The sequence below is a fragment of the Tupaia chinensis genome, unplaced genomic scaffold (genome assembly GCF_000334495.1).
Source record: "Tupaia chinensis unplaced genomic scaffold, TupChi_1.0 Scaffold000288_2, whole genome shotgun sequence".
Taxonomy (NCBI): Eukaryota; Metazoa; Chordata; class Mammalia; order Scandentia; family Tupaiidae; genus Tupaia; species Tupaia belangeri.
Window position 1 is genome coordinate 2,659,263 of NW_006159773.1, and position 17,416 is coordinate 2,676,678.

At 43.9% G+C, this 17,416-nt stretch overlaps 1 protein-coding gene across 1 annotated transcript in view; it reads left to right on the forward strand.

Moving 5' to 3' along the window:
- Positions 1 to 9,648: 9,648 nt before the first annotated feature.
- VXN (vexin) overlaps positions 9,649 to 17,416 on the forward strand; it is a 26,491-nt gene continuing 18,723 nt past the window's right edge. The window contains exon 1 of the mRNA XM_006150448.1: positions 9,649 to 10,378. Coding sequence (XP_006150510.1) covers positions 10,312 to 10,378 — 67 coding nt within the window. The 5' untranslated portion in view covers positions 9,649 to 10,311. The remainder of the gene's footprint in view (positions 10,379 to 17,416) is intronic.

Here is a 17,416-nt window from a genome sequence, read left to right on the forward strand (position 1 = left end):
AGCTCTCCTGGAAGCCCAGTGACTTCTCTTGTCACTCAAAGTAACAGCTAAATCCTTGCTACAATCTCACGTGCCTGGGGTAGTTCTAGTTTATATCTGCTATCTCAGCATAACTTTTTTTTTTTGAGAGTGTTTTTTGCTGTGGGGCTTGTGCGCTTGCCAGAGAGACAGGAAGTGAGAAATCATCCCCTGGGGGGATGGCCATGCTGCCATTCCTTCTCCTCCAGTCTCCTCTCAGGATTGTGGACACGCACACACACACGCCCAGTGTGTATTGTAAGTTGCTGGGTCCAGGACTCACACCACAGTTGACTACATGGGAGTCCAACAACCTAACCATTATGCCATCTGTTGGTCCCCCAGCATAATTTTAATAGCAACTGCTTTGAAAAATAATAATGTGGTTACCCTACCATAAGGCCCTCCATGAAGTTGCCTCCTGCTACGTCCCAGGCCTCACTCTCTAATACCTCCATTCACTTCCTCTGTCTTGCTGACTCCAGAACAGTCCCAGACAGGGAGACGCGTTCTTGCCTCAGAACCTTTGCCCATGCTCGCCCCTTGCCTATGAAGCTCTTACTCAGATACCTGCAGGTTTCCTCGCTCCCCTCAGGCCTCTACTCAAGATCACCTTTTGACGAGTTCTCCTCAGCCACCCCCTTTACAAGGTCAAATCTCCACCCTAACCCTTCAGATCCTCCCTTCCTGCTTTGTGTTTTCTCCTTCACCACTATCAAATATGCTTCATGCTTGAGTTCTGTATCTTGCTTCTCTTCTGTTTCCCTCAGCAGAATATAAGCTCTGTGACTTAGCATTTTGTCATCTCCAGTACTTGAAGTTTTCAGTAAATATCTTCTGGAAATAAAAAATAAGAATGAGTAAATGGAACATGGATGAACCTCAAAAGCATTATGTTAAGTGAAAGAAGCCAGAGACCAGCAGTCGGCATAATGGCTATGTCGCTGGAATCCCATGTAGTTGACCATGGTTCGAGTCCTGGACCTGGTGGCTTAAACTCACACTGGGCACGTGTGTATGTGTGCCCAAGATCCCAAGAGGAGAATGGAGGAGAAGGGGTAGATCCCGAGAGGAGAATGGATGAGAAGGGATTGCAGTGTGGCCATCCCACCTGGGTGGTGATTTCTCACTTTCTGTCTTTCTGTCTCTCTGTCTCTGTCTTCTGGCAAGCATACGTGTCCTATAGCAAAAACCTCTCCAGAAAAAAAAAAAAGAAGCCAGAGTAAAAACTAACATCTTATATGGCTCCATTTAGGTGCTAGGTGCAAAAAATACATTAGTGATTGCTAGAGACCAGTAGAGGGCAAATGAGTTGTGTAAGCTTAATGGATACAAGGTATCCTTCTGGGTGACAAAAATGTTTTAGAATTGGGTCAGCAGGTGGCATGGAGCTTATAGCAACTGGATCCCACATGGCCGACTGAGCAGTTTGAGTCCCAGACCTAGCAGTTTGAAAATCATGCTGGGTACGTATGGCAGGCATGTCCAAAATTTTAAAAGGAGAAGGGACTGTGGTGTGACCATCCTCCCTGGGAGGTGATTTCTCATTTTTTTCTCTCTCTCTCTTACTCTCTCTGTCTCTCTCTGGCAAGCACACATGCCCTACAATTTTTTATTTTTTAAAGTTTTGAAGCTAGGTAATGGTGATTATAGCACAACACTGTGAATGTTCTAAATGTCACTATACAATTTAACATGGTTACATTTTATGTTATGTAAATCTTACCTCTATTAAGAATAGGCAAGGAGGGGACCAGTAGTTGACATAATGGCTATGTCGCTGGACTCCCATGTAGTTGACCGCAGTTCAAGTCCCAGGTCCAGTGGCTTAAACTCACGCCAGGCGCGTGCATATGTGTGCTCAAGATCCTGAGAGGAGAATGAAGGAGAAGGGATTGCAGCATGGCCATCCCCAATGGGGGGGTGTGTGTGTGATTTCTTGCTTTCTGTCTCTCTGTCTCTCTCTGTCTTTCTGGCAAATGCATGCACCCTATCCCCCTATAGCAAAAACCTCCCAAAAAAAAAAAAAAAAAAAAAGAGCAGGGGGGCCAGCAGGTGGCATTGTGGTTAAGACACTGTACTCGCACATGGCTGATTACAGTTCAAATCCCAGACCTGCCACCTTGTAAATCACCCAAAATGTGTGTGTGTGTGTGTGTGTGTGTGTGTGTGTGTGTATCCAAAATCCTAGCAGGAGAATGAAGAAGGGATTGTGGCATGGCCCTCTGCCCTGGGTGTGATTTCTTACTTTCTGTCTCTTTCTTTCTGTGTCTCTCTTTCTCTGTCTCTCTCTGGCAAACACATGCCCCCTATGGCAAAAAAAGAAAAAAGAAAAAAGAAAAGAGAAAAAGCAAGAAATAAAAAATCAAAAATGAATGGACAGTTCTCTGTCCAGTCTAAGCAATACCAGGGCAGTCTAAGAATTGCCTGTGGGAACCAGCAGTTAGCGTAATGGCTATGTCGCTGGACTCCCACGTAGTTGACCGCGGTTCGCATCCTGGACTTGGTGGCTTAAAACTCACGCCGGGCGCGTGTGCGTGCGTGCCCAAGATCCCGAGAGGAGAATGGAGGAGAAGGGATTGTGGCGTGGCCATCCCCCCTGGGGGGTGATTTCTCGCTTTCTGTCTCTCTGTCTCTCTCTGTCTGTCTGGCGAGCGCACGTGCCCTATAGCAAAATATCTCTAAAAAAATAGATAAATAAATCCATTCTCTTTACAAGGCTGGGAGAATCCAGCCCATAGCAAGCCTGGCGTCCTCATTTAGGCCATGCTTTAGCAGTTGTATTAAATACAGCTAAGTTCCAGGCATCATCCTCTCTGAACCCTTCAGCACCCTAAAGAGTAAACCAAGCTACAAGGATTGGTCATGCAAAAGCTCTACAGATCATTTTCTTTACTTCTTTTATTTTTTGGTTAGAGGGTATGGGCTTTCACCAGAGAGCAGCAAAGAGACAGTGGGGTGGGGGGGGAGAGTGCCTCCCATGGGACAGTCACAAGGCAATCCCTTCCTCCATCTCTTCCTCCTTTGGGATTCTGGGCATGCACGCACATGTGTCCAGCATATTTCTTAAACGGTCAGGTGCAGGGCTCAGCCATGTGGGATCCAGCCACCTTAACCACCGGGCCACAGAGCTGGCCCTACAAGCCATTCTCAAATAATTTTCTTCCTAGTAAATGTCATATGATAGGTTCCTCTTCCTTCCTGAACTTTCATTTGGATGACATTGTAGCAGTATGGAAGTGCACAGGTCAGGCTGCCTGGGTCCCCATTCTGGCTCAACAGTTTCGTAACTAAATAACCTAAAACCAGTGGTTCACAACCAAGGGCAAATCTGTGCCAAATTTGCATTGGTAACATCTGGAAACAATTTTGGTGGTTACAGCTGAGGGAGTGGTTCCATGTCTAGTGAGTAATGACCAGGGACTCTGCTAAACATCCTGCCTGCACAGAACAGCCCAGCAACAAAGAGTCATTCCCCCTCAAAGGTGCTGGCGATGCGGTTGAGAAACACTGGACCAATCACCAAGCTGCTCTGGCCTCAGTTCTCCCAGCTGCAAATAGTAACACTAGCACGGAGCCTACTCACAGGGTTCTGAGAATTAAATAAAATAATGAGTCAAGGGGCAGGTGTGGCACAGCAATAAGGCAACAGGACCCACATGGGAAAGATCCTGGGTTCACATCTCGGGACTTCCCTGAGCATGCTGGGAGAGGACAAGTGCCCGTGATCCAGGTGGATGGGGGTAGATCTTGTGGTGAGGACCCTGTTGGGGATGTCTATCTCCCCTCCTCCCCACCTCCTTATGGAAGAAATACACTTTTTGAAAAGTGCTGACTGAGCAAAAGGCTCAGCACACAGGGCTTGGCACATAATCAGTGCAATTGCTCTGAAGCGTGACTGCGGTAAACCTGTGTTTGATTATCTCAGTTATCACAAAGCCTAACAGGTGAGTTTTTCTTCTGCTCTTGCCCAAGTCCTGGCCACACCTTCAAACACTTGAGCATCGCTGGCCCAAGAGGAGTGAAGCCTGTTTACCACTGGGGCTGGAAAATTGTTCCAATAGGTCTGCCTGGTTGAGCAAATGAAAACACAGGATGCCTAGTTAGACTCAAATTTCAGTGAGCAACCAATCATTTTTAGTGTAAGTATGCCTTGTGCAATATTTGGTGCATACTTACCATTTTACGAACCTACTGCTTGCTGACTGGACAGTACAGTTTAATTGGGTCTCCTGTATTTTATCGGATAACTCTACACTCCAAGCACCTGCTCTCTTCTTCACACACAAAGAACATCACTTTGCATAAAGTGTTAGAGATTGAAACCAACTCTCCTTCTCACAGAGGAACTGAAAGGAGAATGTTATATACCTGCTGAAATTGGAAAATGTAACTCTGATTTCACAAAATAAGCCACTAAAGATTGAACATGCAGGCTTCTCAGACGCCCACAGCCTTGTGCTCCCCAAGTCTGAGCACATCAGCGCTGTGAGGTGTTCAGGTTTTGGAATCATGACTGGCCCAGGTCAAGGACTCTCTCTCTTTTAGAAATTTCAGCTATAAAGCACATGCACTCACCAGAGAGAAAGACAGTGAGAGGGAAAGTGAGAAATCACCCCTCCCCTCCCTGGGGGATAGTTGTGCCACAGTCCCTTCTTCATTTTTCTCCAGGATCTTGGGCACACACGCACACATGCCTGTCATTATTTTCAAGGCTTCGGGTCCAGGATTCAAACCACGGTCGGCCATGTGGGAGTCCAGAAGCATAACCACTGCACATCTGCTGGTCCCAGGGCTTCTCTTTTGTAAATGGTCGTAGGCTCACCTTGCAGGGCTGCTGTTGAGTCTGTGTATCGAATGCCTGATACATATATGTGGGGTCTTTGAAAAGATCATGGAAAATACAGGGTATAAGAAAATTGGGACCAGCAGTTGGCGTAATGGCTATGTTGCTGGATTCCCCTGTAGTCGACCGCAGTTCGAGTCCCGGACCCAGCGGCTTAAACTCACGCCGGGCACGTGTGTGTCCATGCCCAAGATCCTGAGAGGAGAGTGGAGAATGGATTGCAGCGTGGCCATCCCCTCTGGGGGGTGATTTCTTGCTTTCTGTCTCTGTCTCTCTTTCTGGCGAGCACATGTGCCCTATAGCAAAAACCTCTCCAGAAAAAAAAAATTATAAATAGATTTCAACTTTTTTTGGCACCAAAATAAATTCATACTTCAACTCCATTTTTCCATGTACCTTCTGAAGTCCACTCTTACACGGTGCCCAACAGTAATGTCATCAGCATAGTGTCCGGTGCATGATGGGTTTCATACATGTGAGGTGAATGGATGGACACGGCACAGCACAACCAGAAAGCCATATGTAGGCCCCTATCCGTGTCAGGAGCTGCTTCCCCTCTGCTCAGTCACTGAATCAGCAGCTTCTGGGTATTTGTTATTTTTGAGTGTTTTGAGAGTCTTTTTTGCCTTAGGGCATGTGTGCAACCCCAAGAGACAGAGAGACAGAAAGTAAGAAATCACACCCTCAAGAAGGATGTCCACACCACAATTCCCTCTTCACTCTCCTCTTGGGACTTTGGGCACACAAGCACACATGCCCAGCATGAGTTTTAAGCTGCCATGTCTGGGACTTGAACTATGGTCAGCCATGTGGAAGTCCAGAACCTCAACTACCACGCCACTTGCTGGCCCCCAACTGGTGCTTTTAAAGCTCCAGAACTTTGAATCTTTGAATCAAGAATTGGGGTGGGGCCCAGGCTCTGTGGGTGTGACTGTGGCCAGGGTGAAGAGCCACAGTGCAGAATTTGGAGGGGGGCTCTGTCAGAACCCTTTTCTTTTTCTCTGACCTGTGCTTCTCAAACCTTAGTGAGGACCAGAATCCCCTGGAGAGCTTGTTCAAACAGACCACGGCACTCCACCCACAGTTTCTGATTTGGCAGGTGGGATGGACCTGAGAATTTGCATGTCTACCAAGTTCCCATGGGTGCTGATGCTGCTCTCTGGGGACAATTTGAGAACCACTTGTCATATCCATAGTTCTCAACCCACGTGTATTTTAACCACCAAGGGTGTTTTTAAATACCTATACCAGACCCTACATAATTAGATTTAAATCATCATGTGTTAGGGCCCAGATGGTGGCACAGCTATAAACCACAACACTCTGCAAGGCTGACTCACATGAGAAGGTTCAAGTTTTATCCAGGGACCTCCCTGGGTATGCCCAGTGCATGCTTGCCCGTGATCCAGGGCTGGATGGGGCTGGGTGGACTGTGGTGGCAAGACCCTGTTAGGAATGCTGTCTCTCTACCACTCTCTCATTCATAGAAGAAATAGTCAAGAGTTGGGAGACTCGGGGGCACTTGAACTCTTCATGATTTTAACGCACCCAGATCAGGGATTCTGTTCTCGTTAAGTGAACCCACTGCTCTAACTCCAAAGTGTGGCCTGGGATGAACAACACCTCACTCCAGAACTCAGGGAGCAGAGGTGATCCCCACATGCACTGGAGTCTGAGAACCACTGCTTGGTTTTCAGCCTGAGTACAACTTCCTCAGACAAGTCTTTTTATTTATTTATTTAGGAGAGATTTTTGCTATAGGGCACATGTACTCGCAGGAGAAACAGAAAGCAAGAATTCACTCCCCAGTGGGGATGGCCATGCCGCAATCCTTTCTCCTCCATTCCCCTCTTGGGATTTTGGGCACGCATGCACACGCGCCGGCATGAGTTCTATTTCCCCTTCACTAACCATACAAGTAGCAAGCATTTTGCAGAGCACGTAGGAAAGAAAGTCTTCCATTGATATCACTTATATGTCCTTTGAGTAAGCGCAGAACCTGAATGTGAAAACAGCCGTAACTGGGCACCCATGTGCAATTGGCATAGAACCCTAGCAGTGAATTCCCAGAACCTGGGAGTAGAGGACTCCAGACCAGAACAGATGCCATCCTAGGCTGAGTCTCATCCTGGACAGAGGCTGCTCCCAGTGCCGATAGTATCATTGTGTCTCCTTAGTACTGCATCTGAATTATAGTTTACATCCAAAACGAGGACTCAGTCATTCACCCCTCCACATTTTGTAAAGTCTCTGGGCCAAGAGGACACTGTCTAATACAATCAAGATTCTGAGCTTAGGGCCAGCCAGTGGCATAGTGGTTAAGGCAGCTAGAGCCCACATAGCCAACTGTGATTTGAGTCCCAGATCCAGTGGGAAACACTTCAGGCAAGTGCATATGTGTGTCTGAAGTCCTGAGAAGAGAAGAAAGGATGGCTGCATAGGCATCCCCCAGAAGGTGCTTTCTTACTCTCCCTCCCTCTGAGGTGAGCACATGCTTACCATAGTAAGTAAGTAAGTAAGTAAGTAAATAAATAAATAAATAAATAAATAAGAGGAACCAGCAGTTAGTGGAATGGCTATGTCGCTGGACTCCCACATAGTCGACCGTGGTTCGAGTCCCAGACCCGGTGGCTTAAACTCACGCCAGGTGTGTGTGCATGCGTGCCCAAGATCCCGGAGAGGAGAATGGAGGAGAAGGGATTGTGGCATGGCCATCCCCCCTGGGGGGTGATTTCTCACTTTCTGTCTCTCTGTCTCTGTCTGTCTGGCGAGCACACACGCCCTATAGCAAAAACTTCTCTGGAAAAAAAAAAAAGATTCTGGACTCAGAGCACAAAAGCTAAATAGAATCATTTTGGCAAAAAGTTAAAAGATTGCTAATACTGACTATTGCCAAGGGTGTGGAAATAAGCTCCTCAAGTGAATAAGCATGAAAACAATCTGTGCATTTGCCCTTCAATCTGTAAATAGCAATTGCTTTTAGGAAGTGAGACCAGATTGGGGGAAGTGGGTTTTATTTTTTCTGTTTACTCCTCTATAATTGTTGAATTTGTTATTACAAGCCTATATTACTTTTATTATTTTAATAATACTTCAAACAAGTAAAACTGATTTCTCTAGAACTGTTTTCCCTGGGTGTGGAAACATTAGCTCACGTAGTTTTGTTTTGAGCTCGCCCAGTAGACATAATACAATACACTGTGATTGATTGGGTTTGAGCTTTCTTAGATAAACCTAATCTAATCTGGACCCTTGAGATTAAACCCAGGTTAATCCTGATTGGCTTTAACATAACCCAGAGGGCTGGAATTTAGTACCAGGTCTTTGAAACTTCATTGGTGCCTAGTTGCCTCTGCTCTTCAATATTGCTTCTTAACAAACATGTGTTTAAATTTATTTTTGATAAATTGCTGCTAAATCACATCACTCCAGTTCTGCACCTAATCAATTTTTTTACATTTACTTTTGTAGATTTCATACTGTAGGTTTTAGTACAACATTCTGGACTATTAAAATAATTTTGGATCTTCATTTCTACTGCACTGGATGCTCTTGTTTTACGTGAGATTTTCCAAAAGTTCATGTAAAATACACATTATGAAAAAACTACATGGGTTTTGGGGTTTTTGAACCAAAATAAACTGGTACTTTTTTAATTCCATTTTCCCATTAACCTTTTTTTTTTTTTGAGAGGTTTTTACTATAGGGCGTGTGCGCTCGCCAGACAGACTGAGAGAGACAGAGAGACAGAAAGTGAGAAATCACCCCCCCGAGGGATGGCCACACCGCAATCCCTTCTCCTCCATTCTCCTCTCGGGATCTTAGGCACGCATGCACATGTGCCTGGTGTGAGTTTCAAGCCACCGAGTCCGGGACTCGAACCACAGTTGACTACATGGGAGTCCAGCCACATAGCCATTACACTAACTGCTGGTCCTTCCCATGAACTTTTTGAAGTACCCGCATATATTATCTGAAAATTGTAATCACTGTGAAGATATCAAATAACAGACACAAAGAAGTCTTTTAGATAGTATGCTTTTTAGTTGAAAATTACTAAACCTACTTAAACTTATGCCCAAGAGAAATTTATCAGATGGGGACTGAGGTAGCTCAATGCTATCCTGGGGACGGCATCCAAGTCTAAACACGGAATTCATTCATGTTTTATAAACACCTTCCACACATAGCCAGAAGGTAATTTTATACACGACTTTTGGATTCCGGCATTTGACTGGGACTGTCACATGATGTCACCCATGGAATTTTCTACTCGTGGCATCATGTCAGCACTCAGAAAGTTTCAGATTTTGGAGCGTTTCAGATTTCAGGCTCTCCTAGCAAGCATGCTCAACCTGTGTTATGAAGAAATAAAGTCGTAATAGTATACAATTAGGCAGTGTGTTTGACAAGGTACATGTATGCCACACCATAACCTTATTTTGTGTGTGTGTGTATATATCAATTATTTTGTGTGTTTATATATTTATGTAAACATATATAAATATATATGTGTGTGTTTATATATTTATGTATACATATATAAATATATATGTGTGTGTGTGTGTAGACAAAACATAGGGTATACGTAGGATATATACCAGACAATAGCAAACATACCCATGTATATAATAGGCTGAATAAGACAAAAAGCATCCAAGATAAGTATATCAGGATATTTTGGATAATGAAAGTACAGCCTTCCTGCAACAGCTCCTGGAGCGCGGGCACCGCCTGTTGCCATGGCTCTGTAAGCACCTGAACGGTAGTACAAGGAGATGCTCAGCACACGACTCTCTAGAAATGTCAGCCTTGTCGTGCAGTGACATGAGGTGCAAACACCAACGGAGAAGCAGTACTTTTGTTTAAAATAGAAACTTTGAAGGAAGCCAAGTTAACACATGATAAAATACTGAAGATCCAGCTCTCCTGGAGAGACTGGGGTAAAATAAAAAAGGAGAAGAAAAATAACCTCCTTCACTTCTGAAATGAGAAGGAGAATTGCTGGTACCAAAATTCACATTTCCTTTTTGGTGACATTCTCCAGCCAAGCTTGGCGCTAACCAAGTAGGCGATTTCACTTCATTGTCACTTCACAAAAGACTTCCAAATTCACTGCGGCAGACAACCGCAAAATAAAAATGTCAAATACATCCTTGCTGAAAGGGGACTGAAGCCTCCACGCTTAATCAAAGGTTTACAATAATAGGATTCATAAAAAAAAAAAAAAAAAAAAAAAAAAAAAAAAAAAAGAAAAAAAAGGACAGATGGGATTAGAAAATGTTGCAGTGAAGACTGTGGAATGAGATGAGCTCACAGCCACCAGCCTGTCTTTTGTGGACCTGCACAATGATCCCTGAGCCAGACTGGATTAGGAAAGCTCGCGACTAGGGGTCCAGAGAGAGGCCTCCGGTTTCCAGGCACTTCGGGGAGAACAGGCTGAAACGATGCATCAGATTTACAGCTGCAGTGATGAAAATATAGAAGTTTTCACCACCGTGATTCCTTCCAAGGGTGAGTACAGTTGCCCTTGACTGTCCCTTAAAGCGACATCCTATGCAGGAGGGTGAGGACAGTCACGTGCTGTCTCACTACGGTTTACCCTCAGGTCCCTCAGGGCTGATGGCTTCTCTGTTTCGGTGGTATTATTTTGCTTTTTTGCTTCTTTTTTCTCCCCTTCTGGTAAGGAAAGGATTAAAGGGGGACGGGCACAAGGATAAACACGATCATTGAGAAACAATCCATCAAGGGGAAGGAGGGCAGTTAAATACTCCCTGCTTCACTTAATTCAATATTGACAACCTAATATGCCAAATGAAAGTGATAGCAAGCCATTGTTAAGGAAACTGACGAAAAGAAAATTCCCAGGGCAGCTGGAGAGATTCTTTCATTTTCTCCGGTGAGCAAGTGGGTTTTAAAATGAGAACCAGCTGGCTCTAAAGTAAGATTTCTAACCATGCCATGAAATGCAAGGAGCGAGACTCCTGGCAGTAGCCAAAAGTCCAATTAAGCTGTCAAATAGTGCCTGACCCCGCTGGCCTCTCCACAAGACCCCAGGACCATCCTGCCAAACTTAACCTGGGACTAGCACTGCAAAAGAGTGTGGCATAATATTCTTGACTTGATAAAACCTGCAGTCCACAGTGAACAGTGTCAAGTCCCAGGAAAAGGCTTTGGGTAAGGGCTCGGTTGACACCAAGTGCCCCGTTACTGGACAGTGTCCTTCCCTCTGCAAAGCATAGTCTTCTCTCCTGCTTCCTCTAATTTTTCCCTGCAGCCTCTCTGTCTTGCTGAGAGAGACCCTGGCTCAGGCTTAGCCCCTGGTCTCATTGTCAGGCTTGAATGAAGTAGGCTGGATGTTTGCTGGTGTTGTTACTCCCCGTTCAAACAATCCCTTTCTTCCTGCCGTGTCAGCCACCGACAGGGCTACTGCCAGGGTGGGGGGAAGGGAGAGACTCACCCTGGCCACAGAAAGACGGCCAGAACACAAATTAAGCTTTAGACATCTATTGCCAGAGCAATAGAAAGGAAAAAGATCTGGGAGTTCACCAATGTGCAGAAGTTGGAATTCCCTCCGGAGTCTCTGAAAGGCAAGGCTGACCCTCTGAGCCAGCAGTTTCACTTCTGGCTTGGGAAAACGCATCCATGTAAATGCTTGTAGTGGATGTGAGCAAACAAGGCAAAACTGGAAACAACCTAAATGCCCATGAAAAGGAAATAGATGCTATGAAATACTCCATACTGGTCAACAGGAATGAACTAAATCTACATCTATGGGCAAAAGCAGGTCTCACAGTATTATGTAGAGTGGAAACCAACAGGCAGAATACATAGCAGAGCATTTATGTGAGTTTGGAAATGCAAAATAATGTTTTATATTGTTTATTGTATCTGGAGAAAAGTATAAAAACATAGACCAGAAAGATGCAGATAAAATTAGGGATGTCAGTAGTCCCAGAAAGGGAGAGAAGTAGAACTAGGGAAGAATTGAAAGGGAACCTAACTTTTACCTCTAATTTTTAAAAATAATTATTTATTTAGTATTAGTATTATTTAGTTTGCTACAGGGCACGTGAGCTCGCCAGAGAGAAATGGGTAGAGAGGGAGTAAGAAAGCAAGCCACCAAGTCCAGGACTCAAACCGTGGTCATCCACATGGGAATCCAGTGTCTTAACCATCATGCCAACTGCTGGCCCCTACTTCTATTTTTTTCTTTCTTTTATATAAGGAGAAAATAAATTGGGAGAAAATACAAAAATGTTAAATATGTCTGTTTTCTGATATGTCTTCCATTAAAACATTTTCAAAGGGGAAAAAAGTGCAATATGAAGTGATTGAGAGACTGCCGCCATGTTTGTACTGTAGGCCCTCAGGCAGGCTACTTCACCTCTCTGGGCCTGAGTCGCCACTTCTGTAAAAGGGAGGATCAGAATGTTGTCTCTTGGAATTACTATAGGGAACAAATTAATTGATACATAAAGCACCTAGAATAGTAGCTGGCATGTAGTAAACACCATTAAATATATAGCTTACAAAGTGATTTCTATTTTTATTCTGTATTTAGAGCAATTAATATGTTTAAAGAGGGACCAGCAGTTAGGGTAATGGCCATGTCGCTGAACTCCCATATACTCGACCGTGGTTCAAATCCCAGACCCAGTGCCTTAAACCCACGCAGGGTGTGTGTGCGTGCGTGCCCAAGATCCTGAGAGGAGAATGGAGGAGAAGGGATTATAGCATGGCTATCCCCTCTGGGGGGTGATTTCTCACTTTCTGTCTCTCTGTCTCTTTGTCTTTCTGGCGAGCGCACGCGCCCTGTAGCAAAAACCCCTCCAAAAAAAAAAAAAAAAAGTTTAAAGATAAATATTTAATCCTATGTTCCTTTTTTGCCATTTTCATTCATGGCCACTTTCTGCTATTAAACCAAGTATTCAGGAACCAGCAGATGGCATAATAGTTTACGTCGCTGGACTCTGACATAGTCGACCACAGTTAAAGCCCCAGACCCAGCAGCTTAAAACTTATACTGGGCACATGTGTATGCATGCCCAAGATCCCAAGAGGAAAATGGAGGAGACTGGATTGGGACATGGCCATCCTTCTGGGGGATTATTTCTCACTCTCTGTCTCTCTTTCTCTCACTGTCTCTCTGGCAAGCACACACACCCTATACCAAAAATCTCTCTAAAAAAACCACAGCTTCAGTATTCATCAGTATTCATGGACATTTCATTGCTTGGGTACTCACTCTCTAGGACAGGGATATTTCCAGTTTTATATTAAATAATAAATTAATGAAATCCACTTGTTCCTACTTTTTTTTTTCTTTCTTTTTTTGAGAGTTTTTTGCTATAGGGAGCATGTACTTTCCAGAGAGACAGAAAGCGAGAAATCACCCCCCAGTGGGGATGGCCATGATGCAATCCCCCCCTCCTCCATTCTCCTCTCAGGATCTTGGGCACTCACGCATCCAGTGTGAGTTTAAGCCACCTGGTCCAGGACTTGAACTGCGGTCGACTACATGGGAGTCCAGCAACATAGCCATTTCACCAATTGCTGGTCCCCCTACTTTTTAAAAAAAGCTTTTAGTTGTTTTACTTATTTTATGAGGGGAGGCACTCTCACAGGGTCTCATTATGCCAAGATCCCTCTTCTCCAGTCCTCTGGCCACTCAGGATCTTGGGCGCACATGCATACTGGGTATGTTTCAGGTCAACCCAGGATCCTAACTATTGTCAGCCATATGGCCTCCAGCACTGCAGATCAGTATGCTGCAATCTGCACCTCCAAGGCTGGATCTCTTCCCACTTTTTGGCCTGCCTCATCTGGCCTTCTCCAAAGCCTCCAAGAGAACTCTTGGTGAGAGAAAACAGGGCTAGCCAGTCTCAAGTCTTGAGCCACTCACTGCTCATGAGAGAGACGAGCAACTCTTCATTATATCCCCACATCGAGGAGGAGGGCAGTGAGAAAGCAGAAATACACATTGGCTTGATTTTTTCTAACAAGGGTTGTAGTCCTCCTGTGTGCCCTTTCTCAAATGCTGAAGGTTAGCCATGTTTACCACTGTGCAGTAACCAAAACCGAGCACAAGCTCAGCAACATGGGCAGAGTGGCCTAGTGGCTAACGGTGTGGGCCTGGTCCAGACTGATGGTGCAATCATTGGCAAGCTGAACTGCAATGCTGGAAGTTACATGGCCAACTGTGGGTTCAGATCCCCACTGGATATGTATGTATATGCTCAAGATCCTGAGGATCTGGAGGGCCAGCAAAAGAGGGTCATAGCATGACGAGATCCTGTCAAGGTTGCCTCTCTCCTTCTCTCCTCTGCCTCTTGTATGCATGGACATGCTATAAAGAATAAAATAATACATATTTTTAAAAATATGGACCTGTTCCTTCCCTAACAATGTAACCCCTCACCCTTGATATCTCTGTCTATACAGTGAAATTAATGAAGAGTACCTACCTCGTAGAGTTGCAATAAAAGTGAAAGAGCTAACTCAAGTAAACATTACCTAGCATAGCTCAGCTGAGCTAGAATGACATTTATTGTTGGTGTATCACATTCTTCTTCCCAACACACACACACACGCGCACGCACACACTGGGTTCAACCTACTATGTTTGTTTTCTTTCTTTAGAGAGATTTTTGTTATAGGGTGTGTGTGTACACCAGAGAGACAGAGAGATAGAAAGTGAGAAATCACCCCACAGGGGCGGATGGTCACGACACAATCCCTTCTCCTCCAGTCTCCTCTTGGGACCTTGGACACATACATACATGTGTTTTAAGCTGCCGTCTCCGAGACTCAAACTGTGGTCAACTACGTGGGAGTCCAGCAACATAATCATTACGCCATCTGCTGGTCCCACTCTCCATGTTTTTATTTTTGGTTTTGGTGATAGCAAATATTAGGATGTTTCTTAAGTATTTTAAAGGCATAGGACATGGACTAAGTCTATAACTGAGAATATGTGTGTACTTTTACTTTTTAGAAAGAAAAAGAGCCTGTTGAGGTAAAGATTTTATAGAGCAACTCACGGTAAATACAAAAGATAAAAGCTTTAGCTGGTTTTATTAAGAAGCTATATCAGACGTTATTTCCTGAGGCACACCAGAGTGGATTTCATTCTGGAATGAACAGCTCCATAGCATTCCAAATAATTCTGTTGGGCATAGCAATAATGAGGTGGGGGTAGTTGGGAGAATCAAGGAACAGCAGGAGGAAATGGGGAAAGTTCCAGAAAGAGAAATCTTAATGGAACACTATAATCTCTAGTCCTCATCATCTATTCCCTCCACCTGCCAGCATCTCACAGAGAAAGAGGAAAATCATAACAACCACTAACTCCCAGGAAGTTACTCTTTGCCAGGATCTGGGCCAAGGATTTTGTGAAAGTTGGTTCATTTAATGCTTGACATGGTCCTCTGAAGGAGGTGCCATTATGATCCCTGTCTTACAGATGAGGAAGCGAGGCTTAGAGAGAGCAGATACGTTGCCAAGCTCAGATTCACACCTGAGTGGAGGGAGTTAGGATCCTTGTCGATGACAAGCATGCTGTGCTCCAGGCTTGCCTCTGCAAGGGCTGCGTGGAAAGTCACAAGGACAGCACTCATCTGATACACGATAAGAAGCCATTTCTGTTCTAAGCAGGGCAGCAACATGGGAGGATTTCAGCTCCCGACAGATCATCCTAGCAGCAATGTAGAGAACTGGTGCATGGGTGTCTCCATTTTCCACAATTTTTCTTTTCTTTAAAGAGATTTTTGCCTTGGGACAAGCAGTTAGCGTAATGGCTATGTCGCTGGACTCCCACGTAGTCAACCGCGGTTTGCGTCTTGAACCCGGTGGCTTAAATCTCATGCCGGGTGCGTGTGTGTGCATGCCCAAGATCCCGAGAGGAGAATGGAGGAGAAGGGACTGCGGTGTGGCCATCCCCCCTGGGGGGTGATTTCTCACTTTCTGTCTCTCTGTCTCTCTCTGTCTGTCTGGCGAGCGCTTGCGCCCTATAGCGAAAACCTTTCAAAAAAAATAAACTATTATAGCAGAATACAACTTGACCACAAACATTTTTCAATACCATAAGTATTAAAAACATGTATGGAGTAATACACAAATACAACAGAACACAATATGAAAAGTTATGGGACCAGCAGTTAGCATAATGGCTATGTTGCTGGACTCCTATGTAGTCAACTGTGGTTCGAGTCCCGGACCTGATGGTTTAAACTCATGCCGGGTGCGTGTGCGTGTGTGTCCAAGATCCCAAGAGGAGAATGGAGGAGAAGGGATTGCGGTGTGGTTATCCCCTTGGGGGGTAATTTCTCGCTTTCTATCTCTCTGTCTCTCTCTGTCTGTCTGACAAGTGCACGCGCCCTATAGCAAAAACTTCTCAAAAAACAAACAAACAAAAAACAAAAAAAAAATCTGGGATTTCAAAGGAAAGAAATAAGTAGACCATATTTTTTACATTTTTAATTGGTTGTATTTGTTTTATAATAAAATGAAAAGAGAAGTAAATTCATTACCAAGACTATAAAAAGAATAGAAATTACACATGCAGCTCATTCTTATAATGAATAAATGGACTCTTGACTTTATGACAGGGAGTACAAGGCAATATTCAAAAGTAGCTTTTGGATAGAAGAAAACATTCCTTTTAATTCTGGGGTAATATGAAATGCTAGTTCCATTTTTTTTTTTAATAGCAAGATCATCTACAGTGTTAATTCCTCAAATAGTTTATTCTCATTGCTCATCTTTACAATTGACTTCAACAAAGACAAATGTTGTTTTCTGAAAAACATCCAAAGATAATTCACACCTCTTTACATGATCCCCTTCCACTTTAAAAAAAGCATTTATAAGATATTTATTATTTTTCTGTCCAAAGTAAAATGATTTTTAAATCTTTTTAAGCAAATAACTGAAAAAAACTATTTGGGAAAATAAAATACAAGTGGGAAATTTAAACATTAGATTGCATCTTCTAATTTAATCCTAACCCTACATTTATTCTAGAACACAAATAGAACACCTCTGAAGTATTACCAAAATGCTAACGAAGTCATTTTAGCATAAATCTAGCACATGCATTTCAAAGTTCCACTATTAGGAATTTTGTTAAAACTCATTTAATTTTGAATAATAATAGAGTGCAAGGAATGCAGGTCATTAAATGTGATCTTTGCCCCATACCTCAGATTATGTCACAATAAAGCTGACATTTCTGCCAGGCTCTAAACCCCCAGTGACTCTGATCCAAACCTTGGAGGCAAAGAATGTAACCCGTCATACAACTTTGTACAAGTTGTAGTAAAACAAAGCCTAAGTTTTCTTATCTTTGTAGTAAATGGTTATTTGACAAATACTATAAAACACTGACATGAATCCATTTTATGAGTTTGTTTACCAAACACATTGTACAAGATCCCCTATACTGCTCTCTCTACCTTCATCAAGTCTTAGGATAGCTTGCTCCTTTTTTTTCAATTGCCAGAGGACTTGTGCTGGACTGCTTAGAAAGAAACAGAGAGAGAGAGAAAGAGA